Genomic DNA, 19,691 nt, shown 5'->3' with positions numbered 1-19,691 from the left:
ACCACAGTAAGAGCTTTTCAAAATAGAAAACCATTTCGTGGCAAAATTGACATCAACTGGTTTGGCCTAGGGGGGAAGGAGCTCTTGGGAAGAGCGCTGGTCTCCTTAGATTGGTCAGTGAGAAGGAGGAAGCACCTGTACTGAACCCAGGCCAGCAGGCTTGGGCCCCAGTAATGGAAAAAGATTTACTGGGAGAGAGTACCGTATAGCCGTCCTATCTCCAGTAACAAAGTGGATGTCCACAGAGAATGTCCTTATCCATACTACAAGGATGGACAGATGCTTTTAGGTTAGCACTGGTTAGATCCTATTCAGATATATCCCAGAACTGTATGTGGGAAAATATACTCGCACTCTGATGCAGATTAATTTTGCCATTATGATTTCATCAACTTGCAAGTTTACGGGGCGGGGGTGGAAACGAAACCACACAAAATGTGTTTCCTAAGCTTGAATATTGATCAAAATCAGTATCCTAGGTAAATCGGGATAAAACCAATACTTTTAAAGGAAATGATTTTGCTGACGTGAATACTGGCATTGAGTGGGAAAATTAGATCCATCTTCTGTGATGGATTCAGGATCTATTCGTGAACTGTAGGGTTTTCGCTATAACCTAAATGCTTTCCGTCTGACCTGCTTCTTTGCCTTTGGCTTCATAGTTCATAGCAAAGTTGTGTGCAGAGCAGGTCCAATGCTAATGAGCACCGTGTCCAGGAAAGCCTTGGTCATTGTCATGCATGCCATGTGCGTTAATCTAATCAATGGTTTAATTCACCATGGGCTGAAATAAGGTCACTCAGTGTCCTCTCAGAAACTCACATGAGAGTAAATTAAAATGGAGGACCAAACACCCTCCATAAACCAGTCCCGTAATTTTCTGGAACAAGTAATACAACTTACTTGTGAAAACATATCAGAAACCAAGAGAGTTAACCCAAAGAGCACTCATTCTAAATAGAGCTGTCATAGGAGAAAGTCAGTACAACATCAAAAAAGAAGCCAGACCGATTTTGTGGCTTAGTTCTTCTCTAGTGCCTAATGTGAATCTTATTATTTAATATCTGTTTCATCCAAATCCTAAACTCATCCTTCTCATCCATCAGTAGCTGATGGGAAGAAATAGAGAAGGGTACACGCGGGATCCTTAGGTAGGCAGCCTCGGTGGCCAGTACGATTCACTGTCCCCTAACCATGGTAGCTCTGCAGGAGCTCTTCCCTCTAGCCAACATTGGTATTTCAAGTGCCTGTATGTGGAGACCCACCTTAGGGAACAAAAAACGGAAATACTGCCTCTATACTTAGGAAACTCGGTGTAGGAGAGAAATGTGAAGAAAAGTCATACAGGAAAGTTAGAATTTGTTTGATATGGGAGAAGTAATTTTCTAGTAACACTGGGGTTTTTTGAAAGTTCGTACATATATTTGCACTTAGTTAAGTTTTACTTCCTGGTGTTTGCTGGGTTAAAAGAAGCCTTGTGAGATAGGCAGGGAGAGCTGGCAACTGTGTGAACCTGAACTCAAACTATTTCACGGAAAGTTTTGATTTTAACACTCTGTTCTCTTCTTTACAGGAGTTTAGATTTGATCGTTTTACAGAAAGTGGTAAGAAGAAAAACACCTTTTTTAAAAGAGGGAAAAAGTTGAAGTATTACCACATGCCGTTTGGATTTGGAGTCAGCAAATGTCCAGGCCGATTTTTGGCAATAATTGAGATAAAGCAATTGTTGGTTGTAATTTTAACTCATTTTGATTTAGAAATAATTGATGATAAGCCCTTAGAACTAAACTACAACCGCTTTTTGTTTGGTATTCAGTATCCAGACTCTGATGTTTTATTTAGGTACAAAGTAAAATCTTAAAGAAGCTAAAAGGAAAGAAAAGAAATCTATCAAAACTAACCTAAATGTCCTTAGCTCATCTATTTGTTTTTAATTTCTTCAAATGTAATTGCTTTGTTTGTTTTAAAAGTGCCAGTTTCTATTTGATCTGAGATCAGTCCAGTCTGTACTTTGTCACAAAACCCATCAAAAAAAAGAAAGAAAGAAAGAAACAGCATGGTGGCATGAAATTGACATCAAAATCAACATAGTGATTAACTTAAAGTAGCTTTTTTTAAGTTTCTACATACATATTGTGATTTGCAAGTGTCATAGTAAATGTGCCTTCACAGCAATAGATTTGACACTGTGGGATTTTTTTTAAGTCACAAATTCTTCTCTAATATGTAAGAATACACTTTATGTACTAATGGAAATTTGTGCTGGAAATGGACACAGTCTAACAAATTCCAGGTTCTCAGAGAAGAAGGAAATTAAATTTCCATGAGATACACTGGATGAAAATGTTCCCTTGAAGTATAATATCAATAATATCTATATTGCCAGGGTGCGTTTGCATTAAATGAGTTTTGCAGTAGATTAAATGCTTCAGCTTCACTTCAATATTTAATCATCCATAAATGTTCTTTATTACTTTGTATACTGTGGCTCAATAGAATAAAATTTCTTGTTATATAAGGCCACTCATGTTCAAGTGAGACACTGATAAGATTTATCAGTGTAAGAACACACAAAAACCTATTATATATTCAGCAATTGCCCTAGACATTAGTATTAGGTTTATTGTAGGAGTAAATGTTGAGCTCAGTACAGGACTGATTGTAGCATTTGACTCCAGTGTAAACTATAAGGGTTATGCCAGTATTGGAATTAACTTTTCTAAATGCTTCCATTATACCAACTGAGAAACTAGATAGCAGTATTTGTTCTTGATGCCTCACCTCTTGGACTTGGAGTTTATTTGTATTATTTGAATTACAACATTATGTAATACAGTATAATTCCATATGTCACAATGCAGCATAGTGTAGAGCATTCAAAGATTGCAAGTATCAGATTGCCAAGCGATTCTCTGGCATCCTACCTAACTGCTGATGCCGTAGATAAACAGGCAAAGCAGGTAATTAAACCCAGTTAATTCATGCTGCATTCATTGGAACTTCTGATATTTCAGAAATGTGCTATTGTTTTTGAAAAGGAAATTGATTTTTTAAAATAACAGTGTAAAATACTTAACCGTGCTTAGTAACTAAATAGATTTTCTAGCATTTATTTTCTCCTTCCGGAAGTCCATACTCTAAGTGCACCTTAGTGAAGGTCTACAGGTCTAAACTTTGTTTTTGCCGGATTGAAGATGTTTTCCTTTTTGCCCTCATTCCTGAAAGGTGATTTCGCTAGATGCACAAGTCTAGATTGACAGTGATTTCCTCACAGGGCTTTGAGGATATCTCATGTTTTTAAGAGGTTAGCCTTTATTCGATTTAATTATTCGGTAGGTAGTCTGCCTCTCTTACAGCTTTAACATGGTCTCTTTGTCTTTGATGTTCTTAGTTTCTGTTTATCATGCTTGCATGTCATGGTGTCTTTCATGAAGTGTGGAATGTTCACAGTCATTATCTCTTTGAATATTTCCTCCCTCAGGCTCTGTATCTCGCTCTGTACTCCATGTTGTTTGACCTTTTTGCCTCGTATTTTCCACCTCTAATTTACATTCTCGGTAATTTCTTTGGATCTTCAGATTTCTCTGCCAGTTTATTCTACTCTTTAACCCATCCATCGAGTTTGTTTCTTCTTTCTTTTTATTTTAACCTCAGGTTCATAGGACTGAGTGATCACATGCCGTATTTCCCTTAGTTCATGGTACACAATTATAATTGGCCCAAACAAGGCCCTCTGGCTTTATTTACTCATTCTACTTTATCCCTAATGGCTACCATTATACCCCTCCCCATCATAGGCCAACAGTCTAATGTGTTTAGTGTGTATCTTTTTATTTTTATGTGTTTTTATAAAACATATGTTATTATCTTGGGTGCATGTGTTTAATTTTCATAAATGTATATTCTATACATCATTATTCTTCTTAATCTTTAACTACACTCTATATTTTTAAAGATATATCCATATTACTTTATGTATATTTAATCTGTTGCTTCTAACTGCTGTATAGTATCCCATAATGTGCACCCACCATGTTTTTGTATTTTGTTTGTTTGTTTGTTTTCTGTACGTGGGCCTTTCACTGTTGTGGCCTCTCCCATTGTGGAGCGCAGGCGCAGCGGCCATGGCTCACGGGCCCAGCCGCTCCGCGGCACGTGGGATCTTCCCGGACCGGGGCACGAACCCGCGTCCCCCGCAGCGGCAGGCGGACTCTCCACCACTGCGCCACCAGGGAAGCCCCACCCACCATGTTTTAATGCTCTGTTTACCCAGCGATGGTAACTGTGTTGGTGGGACAGTTAATTTGGGGGGAGAGGCCAAAGGAGAACCTAGACGTCTACTCCCAGCCGTCCTCCCACTACTGTGTGCTCCACCCTCCACCCTGGGCTGCAAACCCTGTCATCAGCAGCCCCACCACACGCGCACATACGCACGCGTGCTCGCACACACACACACGCACACGCGTGCGCATGTGCACACACGCACGTACACGCACACAGGCGGACGCACGTGCGTGCGTGCACAGACACGCACGCACACCCACGTGCACGTGCGCACATACACGTACGCGCGTACGCGCACGCCCACACACAGGCCGTGACCGCCTTCATTCTCTGTGATGTTCTAGACTTGTTGTGTTCCTTGCTCAGATCCTTATCACCCTCTGCTTCTGTGAGGTCTCCAGGGTTGATCTGAGTCAGGGTGCCAACTGTCAATTTGTCAGCTTTCGGGATTTCAATTCCACTGAGTCTGCTAAGTTTAGTGAGTACGTTTTCAGTTTGAGAATTCTCTTTTTGTTCTTCCTGTCTGCCTGGTCATTTCTGATAATATCTTGTTCTTTCATCATACACTCAATATCTTCTTCCATTTCTTTAAATACATTAAGAAACTTATTTTACACTCTGTACCTGGTATTTCCACATCATCAGTGTTTTGTGGGTCTGATTCTGTAGTTTGCTTTTCTTTTGACTCTGCCTCAGGGTGGCTTGTTTACTGGGCCCATGTTCCTTGGAATTTTATCTCTGGACATTTTTTTAAGACCTGAGTTTAAGGTTCACACCTCCAGAGAGAATTTGCGTTTGCTTTTGTCTGACTGCAGGTGTTACTATCAACTTCAGATCGCTTTACATTTGCAACCTGAGTATTTTGAAAGGGGATTGGGAACAACATAGATAGTGTGGGTTCTAGCCCTAAATCAGCCAGACTGCAACCCTATGAGTAGGAATAGACAGGAGAGACTTTCTGCGTTTTTTTCCCGTTTACCCAAAGCCAAGGCTGAGACGGGCAAGTATACCCACAGTCCTTCTCTGCGGAGCAAGGTTTCTTTCTAAGTCACTTACTGAGGGTGCTGCCTCTGCTAATTCTTGGCGTTGTGTACAGGTCTTGGATTTATGCTCACACACACACACACACACACACACGCCCCGCTTGGGCCCCAAGCTTCATCTTCTGCCTGCCACAAAGTATAGCCCCTTCGTTTTGTACTAGGACATCTATTCCACCATGTTACCTGAAGTGGAAGCCTCCAGATTCTTAAATTCATCTTAGTAGTACACTTTTGTGCTGCTACAGCACAGAGAGCACAGAAGAGTATTCCATTCTAATTTCTGCTTAATTTATAGCGAAAGGAATTTAGAGTAGAAGTATTATGTAAAATATTACATAAAAGCAATGGGTGGTAGAACCAAAACAAGAGAGTCTTGTGACAGGCTGAAATCTGGTAATTAAAGATTGTTTATAAATGGAATAAATGTCATGGAGAAATAAGTTAAAAGACATGGATTCTAGCTATGACATAACTGGTTTGTTTTCATCAACAAGTCACTTTACCTCTCAGTGCTTCAGTTTCCATATTTGCAAAATAAAAATATTAAGGCCTTCTGACACCAGGGTTCATTATGAGGGTTGAACACAGTAAGATGTGCCAACTTACTTTGAAAAGTGTAATGCAATATACAGACTTAAAGTTGTAAAGGAGATACTTTGACAATGTTGTGCCTTTTAAAAACTGTTCTTATATATTTGTTAAAGGGAACCATTTTTTGTCATTAGTTAAATTCATTATTCATTTATTCAATCAAACATTTATTGAGCATTTCTTCTGTCCTAGATGTGATGCTATGCACTGGATTACCCTTCTTCAAGAACACATAATTTATTAGAGAACACAACACATACCCAACTAATTTATTATAAATGTAGTCGTAATAAATCATCTCCTTAAAACTATTTTAAAATTCTGATTCATCACCAGTTCTAACGAAACTTCCATCACTCATTCCAAATTAGTGTTCTGTAATGAGAAATTACTATGAGCCTAATTACATACAATAAAACATACACATCAAGTATTGTGATTATATGTTAAAAATAACCAAAACCAAATACAATCATTGAGGCTTCAGAATTTTTTAAAAACTGTATTTTACATATAGTAAAAACCCATCTTTTCATTTTTAAGCCTCCTCTAAATTTCAAATTAAAGAAAATGAATAACTAAAAATATTATTTTATGTCAATGACCAGCATTCAGTTAGCAAACACTAAATGCTCTGAAGATATTCAGGAAAAAGCTGTTTATCACTGAGTAAGGAATGCTGATAAGCAACCTATTCGGGAACTTTTATCTGCCTTGTTTGGCTTTCCTGGCACACTTCATTATACTTTCTCCATTTTCTCATTAAGTTTTGGGTCACAAGTGTGAGGCAAAGGAGTTTCTATACTTAAAATTTGCATGATTACTTCTGTTTATTTTCTCATGAAAAATAATTTGGGTAGTATTTCCTATAAGCTAATTCTTCAAATTTAACCATGGAATCTTAAAACCAATTTCAGAGATCAAAGCACAAAAACTATCTAGGCTTTGATCTTCGTATAAAACAATGTCAATAATTATAAAACAAGAATTATATACCCTGAGAATGTACACTGCTTTAATCTATTAAAATTGCCAATATTGCAAACCATTATGTACTTGAACTGCATTATTAGGTATTCATATTCACATACTCAATTAGGAAAAAGTTAGCAAGCCAAGATTAGTTCCCTGTAGCATTATTTTAAATTACAGTGGATGATCACATAAAGCTCTCTGATGTTTCTCTAAAGCAATTATTACTTATTCTACTTCAGAGTGTTAATCTAAATCAGTGATCATTGATGATGGAACTTTTTTGCTTAAATGTTTACTTTGTTTATAATATCTTGAGTAAGATAAATTTAATTTGTGAAAATCTCTACTGAACAATTTTTAAAAGGAGGTAATTTGGCAATACTTACATTTTAAAATATTTTTTAAGCAGAGGAGTGCTGTATATTTAAAAAAAATGTTGTCCTGAATGTTTGTTTAATACTTTTTTGATTTTTAAATGGTATATAGGTGGATTTATGAGGAAGCAAATTATCTTGAAAAGATCTTAGGTACGAAATGCAAGTGCTTTGTAACTCAATTAATGTTGTTTTTTAAATTTACAATAAGCCAGTAAATTAACTTTTTTTTTTTTTTTTTGCGGTATGCGGGCCTCTCACTGTTGTGGCCTCTCCCGTTGCGGAGCACAGGCTCCGGACGCACAGGCTCAGCGGCCATGGCTCACGGGCTTAGTTGCTCCGCGGCATGTGGGATCCTCCCGGACCAGGGCACGAACCCGTGTCTCCTGCATCGGCAGGCGGACTCTCAAACACTGCGCCACCAGGGAAGCCCACTGTTCTTTTTTTTTTTTTTTTTTTTTTAGTAAATTAACTTTTAAAGCACAGGTGAATGACTGTGTCCCCTTATTTCCCTACTAGGAGCATGTTGGGTGACAGAAGATTTGATTACAAATAGTAAATTATTTGGGAAATAATTTTGCTGTCTGAAGATCCCCAAATCCCCATCTCTCCCCGACACATACATATACATATATTTTTACTTTCTCATACTTTCGATAAAAGTACATTGTTATATTCAGAATATGTTTCAATATATTTTCACTTAGTTATTTATGTGGAAAATAAAAACAGATCCAAGGGCTTCCCTGGTGGCACAGTGGTTGAGAATCCGCCTGCCGATGCAGGGGACACGGGTTCGTGCCCCGGTCCGGGAAGATCCCACGTGCCGCGGAGCGGCTGGGCCCGTGAGCCATGGCCACTGAGCCTGCACGTCCGGAACCTGTGCTCCGCAACGGGAGAGGCCACAACAGTGAGAGGCCTGCGTACCGCAAAAAACAAAACAAAACGAAAAAAACCAGATCCAAGTAATATCAGTGACTAATAAGTTTTTAAACAAGTTTATTTTAACCAGGCTGACCTTGCTAGGCTGCAGTTCTTAATAATAGCTATTATTCTGTGGAGAGATGTATAAGAACAACAAGAATGGGAGAGAGATTCCATTTCTCTCCACATAGGAAACATGTGGTCTTCGTCTTCTGCAGATCACTTTACCACAGATAATGAATGAGGCTGAGTAATATTTGGACAGTATTCTGTGTATTCATAGAGATGAAATGCAAGCTGTAAATAAAACAGAACACGCTGTCGATGAAGTGTGGCTTCTTCAGTAACTGTACATACAGCATTTCACTGGGACACTTAGCTTTTCTAAGAAACACTCCATTAATATTTTAAAGATCGCCCTAGACTCTGAAAGTGTTCCTGTTCATTTGAACTAGGCAGTTCAGTATTGCTGAACTCTTAGGGTAAATTATGTCGTTAAATGGACAATCTATGAAATAATTATCTTTACATTCAATTTTACTCTAAAATAACACTTATTGGGTAAACAATAATTTTGCAGAACTGTCTGGCATTATCCATGGTCATATGAGTAATAATATGCATTTTCTATTGAGGATATAGCTGAATAGAAAAAAATATAGTGGCTATGCTGGTAATTTTAAGTGTGTTTGATATAGTTTTTGTTAATTGTTTGAGTTATAGTTTATGTTCTTAATTCCTAAATATTCATTTGTATAAGGAGAGACATGATATACTGCAGACTACCTAGAACAAGTAAACGTTTAGAGATAGACTCATGAGGTATTTCAATTCCCTTACAACTTACAAGTTTTGTGCTTATAGGAGAAACTAGGGCAATAGAAGTAACAGGTAAATGTAGTAATAGCTAATGGTTTATCGTTGAGTCAAATTTAAACACATAAAGCATATATTAGCTGGAGATTCTTATTTGTTTGCAAGAGAACGTTTATTTCATGTAACTTTTATTTCTAAGAACTAACCATTAAAGTTAGCATATATGTCATTATTACCTGACAACCCACATTTTTAAGTAAGTGATTTTGTCTCTCATGTTCAAATTGCTGTTTAAATGAAGTATACTTTCATTCTATAACTTCTAAGAACTGGCCAATATATTTAAAATTTTATAAATGCCTTTGTTTTATACTTTAAATGAAATATTTTTTAAAGTATTTGAAATCACTTTTGAATTTTTTTAATCTAGAAGCATACAGGAAGTAGTACTTTCTCCATGTTTTAAAGTTCAGTATTTTTTTTAACTTTATTTTAAACTAATTTTAGACTTACAAGAAAAGCTATAAAAATAGTATTCATTTTTAAAGAAGAAAGTCCTCAGACTAAACAATGCTTGTCAAAAGTTAAACTAGGGCTTCCCTGGTGGCGCAGTGGTTGAGGGTCCGCCTGCCGATGCAGGGGACACAGGTTCGTGCCCCGGTCCGGGAGGATCGCACATGCCGCGGAGCGGCTGGGCCCGTGAGCCATGGCCGCTGTGCCTGCGCGTCCGGAGCCTGTGCTCCACGACGGGAGACGCTACAGCAGTGAGAGGCCCGCGTACCGCAAAAAAAAAAAAAAAAAAAAAAAAACTTAAACTAAACAGTGATCATAGGATTTAGCCAGTTGCAGATCTTAGTTAATCCTTGACCTTTGGAGATGTTTATCCACAATAACTACCCAATAGGGCAACACACAGGAAGTAACACCTGAGTGGCAGAGATAATTTGCGTGTGTTGCACCCAGATCCTCCATAGTCCAAATCAGTATTTTGTTTTCATAATAACACAATTTTCTAAGTTTTAAAAAGAGCTTACTTTGTTGAATAATTCCAGATTTTACTTAATTACACTCCCTTGAGAAATCTACACTTTCAAGATATATATGCCTGATGCTTCTGTAAAAGAAAATTAAAGTAAGTTATTCCCTGCCCATGTGCCCTGATACACTTATAGATTTAATAGATAGATTTCCTTTCCTCCTTCATGGCTTTTCATGTTTCTGTGGAGGCCTGGTTAGGAAAATCTTCTTCTGTTTTTTTTTTTCATGGAAGTCTCAGATGGAGGGGACAGGCTCAGCTTAGCATCTGAATTTTGACCACAGCTCTGCAGAAAGAGACTGTGCATGGCAAATGTAGCTGCACTTGCTTCAACAGACAGTGCATGATTTAATGTTTTAACCAGTTGGGTACATAATCTGACTCTCTCACATAATAAGAAATTATTTGTCTTCCATTTTCAGAGAGGAGATAAGGATATTTGACACGGAAATCCTTACACCAAGTTCTTCAGTAATTGCCAGAGCAGAGTAAATGCATAAAATGAGGTTAGGCCATGAAACACTTTTATGTTTAAAACTAAATTCTCATCTCTAAACATCCCTATTAACATAGCAGATTTGAGCTGCAACCATCCTCCTAATAAAATATGAAATCTTTAAGATTGGGAAGCATTGGTAAATAATGGGTCCTTTAAATATCCCTGAACTTTATCCAGAAACTTATAAAGAGTGATAATAATTGCTTTATATAACCACTGATACCATTTTAGCATTTGATGAAGATGTTAATTTATGGTTAGTTAGCAGTTTATGGCTGTCATTAGTTTTTCAGTTTGGTCCACATTAGAAGTCTATTTTTCTTTTTTATTTTAATCTGAGACAATTATATAAAGATATGGTTATGTTTTATCTAAAATGTATCATTCTAGTATCGCATTTCAAATTATTCACAGATCATAGTTCTTATATGTGCATATATGAATTTAAAAATACAGCAATAAAATGCTTGAAACAGATCATAAATTTGCTTCATATTTTATTGCATCTCTGAATCAGGTTGAGAAGACAAGGGCAACTATGGTCTTTGGGAAAAAATTAACTCTTTCCCAAGCTGGGAAGGAAAACGGTATCACCTTGTGCCTAAGAAAAGCCACCTCCGCACCTGAGCATCCTGGTGACTTCTAAGATAGGCTTGTCCATGATATATTGGGGGCTGGACGGCTGGTGACCGCCAAACCCTCTTTCCCTTTGCAGTCTAACCTTCCCAGCCCAGCAATTTCTCTTCCAGAGCTCTCTAATCTGTATTTCTGTATCGTCGGAATTCGGGAACACAAGGGAGAGAAAAGAAAGAAAAGTCCCACAGTCACATGCACGCGCACTCAGCGGGACCTGATAGTTCTGCAATAGTCCACAAACCTCCTGCATTATGTTAAGATGAGTCGTTTAGAAAAAGTGATAGAATTTAACCAAAATCGAGCCTCAAGGAAAGTGAGCTCACTTGCTTTGCCTTGCTAGGAAGCGATGAGCTCTTTGGGGCTTAAAATTGGGACGCTTTCACAGAATTCCCGGGGTTGGCTCGGCCTCGGGGTGCTTCTTACAAGCCTGTCATCTGCAGGTGAACTCTCCAGGTCACGGGGGTCAGGGCACAACCCCATCCCAGTGCCTCCCCTCGAAAGAGAGTTTGAGGCAGAGCCCCCGAAGTTCGCGTTCTGTCCCTAGAGGCACTTAGAGGTTGAAGGGCCTTGCGCCCCGCAGGAGTGGCTCAGGACGTCAGTGCAGGGGAAGCACCAGGAGAAGGGGTGCTCTGCGGCGGCGGATCCCGAGTCCCTCCCGGGACGCAGTCTGAGCAAAGCAGCGCGGTGGGCACGCGTGTTGTGGACGTCGTTCTGGCTGCAACCCTGGGCTGGCAGGCTGGCCTGCGGGAAAAGCCGCCCCCTCCTTCCTCCTGCCCTCCCGGGTCCCCAGCACAAACACTGGCCCTGGCCCTGGCCCTGGGGCGAAACAGACGCCTGGCTATTTTGCACAGTCTGCAGAACCCTGGTTCTTGTAAACACTCATCAACCGATTCGAAGAGCCAGAGGTCCGGCGGGGAGAGGAAATGACTCTTACCCTGAGAATTGTCTTTACCCTTAAGTTGCTGTCTCCTGGTTTTCCCTCCCGTTTCCTTCTACTGTGCCCAATGTCTGATGTAAAAGGCCAGCTTTAAATCAACCCGCAGCTCATTGGCTTGGCGGATCCAGGGGCATCCAAGTTATAAGCGCCAACGCAGACCTTGAAGGAGACGGGCTCCTGTATTTTGTGCACACAACAAAAAATGTTAATTGATGTAAAGTTGCTTGGCACGTGATTAATTCAGTCTGACCTGCCTTTTAATTAAGAGACTACTTCTGTTTCTGACGTTTGTTTTGCAATTTAATTCTGTTTAGAGGCAGCGCCGTATAGTGGGCCCTCCCCATCCCTCACTTCCCCATTGAATCGCATTTTCATGAAAGCTTTTACCAAGGAGCCTCTCCCGACCAGGATCCATCACCTCCCTCCTTCCACCGGCACACGTTCGGGTCTCCGCTCCGCCGCTCCGCCCGGCAGAGCCGCCACTGTGTGCTGCGAGCCGGGAAGTGAACTCTCATCATTATTTTTCAAAGTCTGGGAAGTGTATTATCCTTCTTCCTAGCGGTAATTAGTTACCATAGCATCTAATACGTAAATGTGCCCAGAGCACACCATTAACAGTTAAACGGAGGATTCAATTTAACACATGATTATATCTTTCATAAGTCATTACATTGGAAAAGTCAATGCCACTCATGCTGGAGCAATCTCGGGGTCCCGGGCGCGTAGAAAGGTTGGGTTTCGGCATCCGGGCCAAGAGCGCGAGGAGACGGGAACCCACCCTGTGGAGCCTTGGCCCTCCCTAGAGAGCTGTTGGCAGGAAGGATAGGTGCTGGGTGCGATAGGAGGGAGCGGAATCTAAGCTCAACACAGGGTCTTGGAGGGGATGCCCAGCTCCTGCGAGCGGAGAGCCCATCGCTGAGCGCGCGCTCACGCGCACGCGCGCGCATACACCCACACACCAACACACACACACACACACACACACACACACACACACACACGCACGCACAGGCACCACGCGGAAGGAGGAGGGGTAACTAGTGAGCTCTTCGAAGGTGATCATTTGCTGGTCCTGCAGGAGTCCACGAAAAGCCACAACGCGCTTCACTCCTGGAGGTGCCCCATGTCAAGCTGGAGATGAGACCTAAATGGGAATCCGAAATTAGAGAAGGAAATTGAAATTAGAGAGAAATTAGAGCAGGAAACCGGCGGAATAAAAGTCCAAGTGGGACTCTGGCTCTTCGCTCAGCCTCCTCTGCCCAGCGTCAGTTTCCTAAGAAACCTGAGCAGCGGGGATCGGCCCCTACTCCCGGGAGAAACGCCCCAAAGCGCGGTGGACGAGGGCTCTGGGGCTGACCGAGGTTCTCTGGCAGACGCCGCAGTTTTAGGGGCCAGGATTTCTGTTTTAGCCCAAGGGCACTTCAGCAAGACCACACTGACTCCCTGGTGTTCATTCACCCAGTCCCGAAGTGGACGATGCACACTGGAAGGACATACTGGGACCCACGCGAGTCTGGGCCAACTTTCCCTACTGGGCTGAGACCCAGGAGTCCAGCGGGCCCCGGAAAGCGGCCGGGGGTTTTGGCGGGTGGGGGAAGAATTTTCTCTTCAATCATTGGTTTCCTTCCCTAAAAGCTGCTGCTAATGAAACTTTGGAAACATTGGGGTTAGCGCAGGGAAAGCCACCTAAGTAAATCACCGAAAAGTCCTCCCCTGCCCCTTTTAGATGTCCCACATTTATTCCTAGAACCCAACGCTGGTCAGCTCCTGGATTTGGAAAGAGAATTAATTTGTCTGAAATTATCAGAATGAAAATAAATATTATTAACCCTGCTACTTTGAACCATTGTACATATTTGTCTGACATTCCGACTTATTCTCAACACCCTCTCCTTTCCCCGACCCCCAATCATTTCTAGTCTCCTTCAGGACTAAGGCTGGAGACTGAGTTATTAAAGGGTGAAAGGAGGGTGAGCTTTCCTTTTTCTCCTGAAGTTCAGGATTTGTTATTTGTACTATTGCTAATACTAGTTGAACAGCACAGAGATTACAGAGGGAATATACATCAAGGAGGCCTTCTTAATAATGAGAAATATTAAGCAGTTAAATCTTGCAGCAAATGCGTCCCCTACAATGTTAACATGCAAAAAGAAAAAAAAAAAAAAAACAATTCGACTGATGGCGGCTGTGGTTAATTCCTAATCAGAATGATGGACAGCAGGGCCTGCACAATACAAACTAATGGCTGTGTTGCTGATCACTTTACCCCTTGATTAAAGGCACCCAATTATGGCGCAGAACAGTGTCATAATTATGTTTCTTAATCACATCCAGGAGGTTTAATTGCCTTAACGATGTGTTTCATTAAATGAATTTAGGTATTATAGTAGACGGTTTTCATACACAGTTGTTTTCAAATTAACATAATATTAGACATCGTCATGGAAATTGTTTTAATAATCATAATTAGACGCACCCAGGCTTTGTCTGGTAAATGCTGAGAGACGGTCTCCTCCTGCCTGGGGGCTGCCCTGGTCTCTTCCCTCCCTCTACTCCCACTCCCAGACTGGGAGGGCTTCAGCTTCAAGGCCCTTTGCTGTTATGTTTTCTGAAAAGTTACAGGTTCTGATTAATCTTTTTTGATGGCAAGTGGAGCAGAAAATACCCTCCCTCACCCCCCACTAAGTTTGATGGCATTTAGGGATATCATTATGGGCTGAGGCTACACAAACCAAAATGCATTTAGCAAACTGCCTACAGAGGAAACACTGTAACTTCACCACCACCATCTCTCCAACCTCCACCACAATAAAACTCAAACCTTCTAAATTTGAGGGCATTATTAAAGTCCAAATACAAGCCTATACAGACATTCTTTAATAGAATCAACGCCCAACCCAATCCAAACATACTCCCTTACAAATCTCATTAACAAGCAACACTAGAACATTTCAAAAATCTCTCTGGGCATTGTTTACGCATATAATTCAACCTGGTTGATTTTTCTGTCACACACACACAAAAAAAAAGCAGGGGGAAGAAGCCACAATACAATCCATCCTCAGAGAATCCAAATACACTGCTTTTCCTTGGCTTTTAGGAAGTTGGAGATAGAAATTTTGATAAAAACTCTTTAGGAAACTTTGTCCTCTCTGATGGGCCCTGGCATGGTAGTTAACAATGCCATACAAAGTGGCAGAAGAATTCCAGGGAGAGCAGGGCCTTCCAAGTTCATGCCAGCAAACAGGAGCTCTGGACCTCCTCTGGGTCTCACCACTGACCCCATTTATCAATCTTCCAATGACCAGGCCCAGCCATCGTCCTTTAACAAGTAAACAAGTGAACTAGGGCTGCTCCTAATTGTGTATCCCTGACAAAACTTTAGTTCCACCTTCTCTGAAACTCCTTTCTTTTTTGTTACCTTTCAAGCAAAGAGTAACACAGAAGAGAGGTGATTGCTCCCTCCACAAAGCACAGCATAATGAAATGTTTGATCAAAATATTTTAATAAAGATTCTCTCTGACATAGATACACATACAAATGGTTGTACATAGCTGTCATAGTCTGATTGACCTATTTAATATATATATCATTCTTTACACATCCAAAACCCGCCAGTAGATCCATCATAGCTCCCCACTCACCATCCAACCTGACAAACTGAGTTAGTATTATCTGCAAGGAGTGGAAAATAGCAGGACTCCATTTTTAAAAAAGGTTTTCTTGATTTTCGTAGGATAGAAAGGCAGGCAAACAGCCATGCAAACTAAAACTGAAAGCTCGCTTTGGGTAAATAGCTTCTTGCTCTTCCTTAGTTTTATTTTATTTCTTTAAAAAATTTTTTTTAGAAAAATAACAAAGGATTTCACACCATAGGCAAATCAAACCAGTCTTTCAACTTAAATAATTCTCCACAGTTAAAATAACTTATATATGTATACATATATTAAAAGCAATTAAATTAGACCTTTTAAAAATGCACAGCACAGCCTGGAAAAATATTTGCTTAGCATGTTCTTACTTCTAGGATCTATTGCTGTGATGTCTTTCCTTTTTAGAATGCAAAGGAGTCCCCTTTCAAAAAAAGAGATCAATTCATTCATCAATTAAGAATACACCTTTCCTGTAATTTTTGGACTGAAGCAATTTATTAAAGCTCAATTTAAATACAGGGATGATGTAGCTGAAGATATCCAGGTGACCTTTGATAAACCTAAGCAGCTCGGATACATCAATATGTCTCTTCATACTTGTTGGCAAATAAACCCTTTTAAACACTTGGCACACAATATAAGTTAATCTATAAAACAGAATTTTAGAGGCATTAAAAAAAATCTGCACATAAGACCCCATGACCTTAACACAGGATAAATACTGTTGATGTGGAAGGGTCATTGAAGAATAACAAATAAATACCATGAATCCTTAATACATCATTGCAGAGTGGAAAGTAACAAGGTGCACATAAATATTTTTAAATGCAATTCTTTCAGCCACAGTCAGTTTTTTTTTTTTTTAATATCACTCTTGCCAAAACTTTTGAGCATTTGCACAGGATTAAAGTTCAGAGACAATAAAAAATACAAGTCTTTCATAGCAACGTGTCTCTTCCTGTTTTTTTTTTTTTCTTCACTTAAATAAATCTACATTTCAAGTTTTTCTCCTGGCTCAGAATCAAAATGTATTTTCAAGTGCCCTTTCTGATTTGTCTGAATGAAAATTCCGTGCCACAAGCCACCCAACCCCGGACTCCTCCTCTCCCCCTCAGCACTAGCCAAATTCACAATTATTAGCAGGATTACTATTTTGCCACGTAATACTCTCCACGCTTAATAACACCTACTTCTCAACTTAATTTTTTTACCCTTAAAGGAAAACTCTGCTTCCTCGCGGTCTAGGCTGCCACCAAAGTTGCCACTTTTCCGAGAAAAAAAGACATCCATACTCTATCCCCACTCCACCTGCCTCCTCCCTCCCTCCCCACCCCGAAGACCGAGATTCTGGGGATGTCGAGGCCAGAAGTCCCGTTTGTCTCTGATAGTTCTCCGCAGTTCTCGCCTCTGCTTTGTTTTCTCTGCAAGTGTTTCACGACTACGAGAGGACCAAATAAAAGGGGGTGGGGAGCAGCTTCTCACTCTCCTCTAGCTTTGGGGTCGGTCTTATGTTTTTCGGGGGTGGGGGCTGTTTAAGGCTTCTCCGTGCACTGTTTGCAGAGGCTGGAGGAGACGCTATTGAACAGGGCGCACTTCTCCGGGCAGGAGGCGGCCGGGGGCAGCCCGGCGCTGAACGGGTAGCCGGCAGCCTGCTCGTAGGCGCCGAGCGCTGGGTGCAGGGCAGCGGCCGCCGCCGCCGCCGCCGCGGAGCTGGGCAGGGAGGCGGCCGAGATGGCCTGGCCCTGGTTGAGGTAGGCGACGAGGCGCCGCATCTCCTCCAGGGCCTGCGCCTGCATGAGGATGTAGTTCTTGGCGAGCAGCAGCGTAGCGATCTTGGAGAGCTTCCGCACCGAGGGGCTGTGCGCGTAGGGGATCACCGCGCGCAGCTCGTCCAGCGCGTCGTTCAGGTCGTGCATCCGCCGGCGCTCCCGGGCGTTGATGTTGAGCCGCAGCGCCTTTTGCTCTTTGGATTTCTTGCTGCTGCTGCTGCCCCCGCCGCCGCCGCCGCTGCCCCCGCCGCCGCTGCCCCCGCCGCCGCTGCCGGCCGGGCCCCCGGGGGGGGCGCTGGCGCCGCCGTGGAGGTGGGCGTTGGAGCAGCCCTCGGCCGCCTTGACGCCGCCGCCTCCCGCGCCCGGGGAGGCCCGCGGGTCGGCGCCGCCGGCCCGCAGAACCAGCTCGCAGCGGCCGTCGCTGTCGTCGTCGGGGCTCTGCTCGCCGCCGCTGCTCTCGGCCACCGAGCCCCGGCCGGCGCTCTCTCCGTATTTGAGGCAGAGGGCGGCCCCCGCCGGCAGGCTGCTCAGGCTAGGGTCGCCCCCAACGCCGGCAGCGCCCACGAGCAGCCCGGGGACGCCCACCCCGCCGCCGCCGCCGCCGCCGCCGCCTCCGCCGGGCGGCGGCAACAGCAGCCCTGCCCCCTCGGGGTCAGCCGGCTCGAAGCAGCCCAGAGGCGACGAAGAGGAGGACGCCGGGCGCTCCCGAGGCGGCGGCGCCAGGGACAGGTCCATGCTCGGGGGCGGGGAGCGGAAAGCCGCCTCCAAGCGCTTGGCGGCGGAGGCGCTCAGGCTCTTGTGCAGGAAGAGGTCGTCTTCGCCCGCGGCGGCCGCGCCGAGGTGCAGCCCGCGCTCCATGGTCCGGCGCCGGCCGCCGCCGCCTGGGCTCGGGAGTCGGGCGGCGCCGCAGCCGCGCCCGAGCCGGGCTCTGGGGCTGGTGCGCGCGTCGGTCCCGGGGCTGCTGGCAGCCCTCTCCCCTTCTTTTTCTTTTTCGCCTTCCCCCGCGCTCGCCGCCTCCTCTTCTTCTTCTTCTTCGTCTCCAGCCGATGGTGCTGCCTGCTGGGGCTCACCATGGGCCGCGGCCCCGCATGGTGGGAGGGTGGGCGCGGAGGGAGTGGAGCCGCCGCCGCCGCCGCCGCCGCCGCTCTGAGCCCAGCCCCGCGCCTCCTCTCCGCACCGTTTATCTTGCTTGGATTCACCTTCAGGAGATTTCCGGACCCATCAACCAGCCGCCGCCACAGACGGGGGAGTCTTTTACATCATTATCTCTGAGTAGGTTATTATGAAGAAGAGTCGCCTGTTGGGACAGCGCTTTCTACCCAATCAGGTTAACGTTTTAATTAATAGGATTAAAACGGTAACAAACAATCGCAGGCGCTATCTGGCCGCGAGTCTGAATAGTTTCATTTCCCAGGTCTGAAGACAGGCAGCAGCTAGAGCTTTATAAAAGGCGCCTGCTCCATTATTCTGCCTGCCATCTGTATACACAGCTTAGAGCATATGTTTGCAAGGCGCTGGGTCCTGTTAGTAACCCAACAACTGCCTTTAGCTTGACATGTGTGGCGACTTTCACTCATCAATGAGCACACTAAAAGCCCTACTTAGAGCCGAGGATGTTCTTTGCTCCTTCAGCAAATTGTAGATCGGCGGCGAAGCCTGGGAGTCCCGTGGAAAGCAGACGCCTCCCCCCACCGCACCCCCCTCCCCACTGCCCTTCCCTCGCCACTACTGTCTCATCTTGTGCTACATGACCCTTTCCGGGGGAGGCATCATGATACTCCACCCCTGTTCCTAGTCTGACTCTGGTCTGGATGTGGAGATGGGATTTTCGGGGCGAAGTGGTGTCTCCGCTGGCTTGCCCCAAATTCACCCAAGATTCTTAGCTAGTAAGACAGCAAAGCAATCGCCCCCCCGCCCCCCCCGCAACACACTGCCTTATTCCGCCCCCGCTCACCCACTCCCTGCCCGTTTCCTACCCGGAATGGGGCGGGGGCGGGGGAGGGGAGGGAAGGGCAGGAGGAGGAGAGAAAGAAAATGAAGATCGAGTTGCTTATGCAGCCCATTAGATTTTTTTTAAAGGGAGGGGGGGTGCTTTTGCAGCCGTCTCCAAAGAACGGCTACAGTGATGGTGATTAATGAAGCTCAGGATTTCC

At 43.5% G+C, this 19,691-nt stretch overlaps 2 protein-coding genes across 3 annotated transcripts in view; one reads left to right on the top strand and one right to left on the bottom strand.

Moving 5' to 3' along the window:
• Positions 1-6,229, top strand: part of CYP7B1 (cytochrome P450 family 7 subfamily B member 1) — a 177,924-nt gene extending 171,695 nt beyond the window's left edge. For both annotated transcript variants that reach the window (XM_059042613.2, XM_067017161.1), the window contains exon 6: positions 1,574-6,229. In XM_059042613.2, coding sequence (XP_058898596.1) covers positions 1,574-1,861 — 288 coding nt within the window. In that variant the 3' untranslated portion in view covers positions 1,862-6,229. The remainder of the gene's footprint in view (positions 1-1,573) is intronic.
• Positions 6,230-15,604: 9,375 nt separating this feature from the next.
• Positions 15,605-19,225, bottom strand: BHLHE22 (basic helix-loop-helix family member e22). Its single transcript, XM_067017305.1, has one exon. The coding sequence runs from the start codon at positions 18,394-18,396 to the stop codon at positions 17,302-17,304; it is 1,095 nt and encodes a 364-aa protein (XP_066873406.1). The 5' UTR covers positions 18,397-19,225; the 3' UTR covers positions 15,605-17,301.
• Between the last annotated feature and the right edge of the window lie 466 nt (positions 19,226-19,691).

The sequence above is a fragment of the Kogia breviceps genome, chromosome 17 (genome assembly GCF_026419965.1).
Source record: "Kogia breviceps isolate mKogBre1 chromosome 17, mKogBre1 haplotype 1, whole genome shotgun sequence".
Classification (NCBI taxonomy): domain Eukaryota; kingdom Metazoa; phylum Chordata; class Mammalia; order Artiodactyla; family Physeteridae; genus Kogia; species Kogia breviceps.
The sequence above is the reverse complement of the archived record's forward strand: the minus strand, read 5'-3'. Positions and strand labels throughout refer to the sequence as shown.

What these genes read in the sequence shown, in the direction of transcription:
- BHLHE22 (XM_067017305.1), bottom strand. Translation starts at nt 18,396, where the DNA reads ATGGAGCGCGGGCTGCACCTCGGCGCGGCCGCCGCGGGCGAAGACGAC.